Below are 1,170 nucleotides of genomic sequence, written 5' to 3' on the forward strand. Positions count from 1 at the left end.
GCACCCAACTCCGCCCTGTGTGGCCCCTCTGACGACCCGCCAATTAACTACCAACTACCAACTACCGTACACAAACCCACATCCCTCGAACTGAAACCTCCCCCTTTTCCCTGCAGCCACTGCCGCCTCCCCGGCGGCAGCACGTGTCATCTCGCCTGCTACTGCCGCCGCCCCGGCGGCACCGCAATGGGCACGCCGCCCCCGCCCCCGCCCCCGTCCCGCCCGCCTCCTCCCCCTCCGCCCCCTCCTCCTCTCCCCACGCCGCCCGACAGCATGCCGTGCGGCCCGATGGCAATGCTGACACGCTGGCTGCCTCCGCCTCCTCCTCCTGCTCCTGCTGCTCCTGCTGCTGCGGCCCCGTGAGAACCCCGGGTGACGTTCCGCGCGGGCGAGGTCGGCACCGGGTCAATGCCCGACATGCAGCCCACCAAATCGCTTTCCTCGTCGCCTGGGGATGGGCGCGAGGCAGCAGCGTGGGGGCGGGGGGATTATAATTACCAGCCCAGCCCAAACCAACATTCAGGTAATAATAAGTAGGGGTTGCAGCCAGGCTCAGGGGGCGTTCAAGGCATGGCTAGTCAGTGGAGGGGCGGGGTGGTGGCGCGCAGTGAAGGGGGAGAAGCAGAGGAAAAGGGCGGGTGAATGCAATGGGGTATGGCAATGGTGAACACCCCTCTACAGTTACTCCTCTTGCAGCGTCCCCGCTCTCACCCTCCGGAATGTTGGGGTGGCCGCCGCCGCCGCCGCCGCCGCCGCCGCCGCCGCCCAGCAGCCCGCCTCCCGCCGCCGCCGAGCCCGCGGTGTAGCTGAGCCCGCCTGGCGAGGAGCCGCCCAACGTGTCGCTGTCCGCTCCGGGCTCGGCGTCTGTGTCGGCGTCCAGGGCGTGCGGCTGCAGCGTGTTCTGACCCAGGCGCATGGAGCTGTGTGTGGGGAGAGGGGGAGGGAGAGCGGGGGAGAGTGGGGGAGGAGAGGGAGGGTGGGCTACATTCATGATTATTAAGAAGTGAAGGTGTAGGCAGGTACAGTAGCATAGTAGACGCGTTGTTACCGATGTCCGTGAAGTGAAGGGGGGGATGGGAGGCGAGGGAGGTGGGAGGAGAGGGAGGTGGGAGGACGGGAGAGGGTGGGATGGGGGTGGAGGGGGTTGCAAGGTTAAAACAATGGGAGGAG

At 67.1% G+C, this 1,170-nt stretch overlaps 1 protein-coding gene across 1 annotated transcript in view; it reads right to left on the minus strand.

Annotated features, from left to right (window-relative positions):
• CHLRE_14g627433v5 (uncharacterized protein) overlaps window positions 1–1,170 on the minus strand; it is an 8,116-nt gene that overhangs the window by 672 nt on the left and 6,274 nt on the right. The window contains exons 11-12 of the mRNA XM_043070308.1: window positions 712–920; window positions 1–448 (exon numbers count right to left, since the gene is read on the minus strand). The exon at window positions 1–448 is cut by the window's left edge and continues 672 nt beyond it. Of these exons, the coding sequence (XP_042916981.1) occupies window positions 159–448; window positions 712–920 (499 nt within the window). The 3' untranslated portion in view covers window positions 1–158. The remainder of the gene's footprint in view (window positions 449–711; window positions 921–1,170) is intronic.

This window comes from Chlamydomonas reinhardtii, chromosome 14 (assembly GCF_000002595.2).
Source record: "Chlamydomonas reinhardtii strain CC-503 cw92 mt+ chromosome 14, whole genome shotgun sequence".
NCBI classification, from domain to species: Eukaryota; Viridiplantae; Chlorophyta; class Chlorophyceae; order Chlamydomonadales; family Chlamydomonadaceae; genus Chlamydomonas; species Chlamydomonas reinhardtii.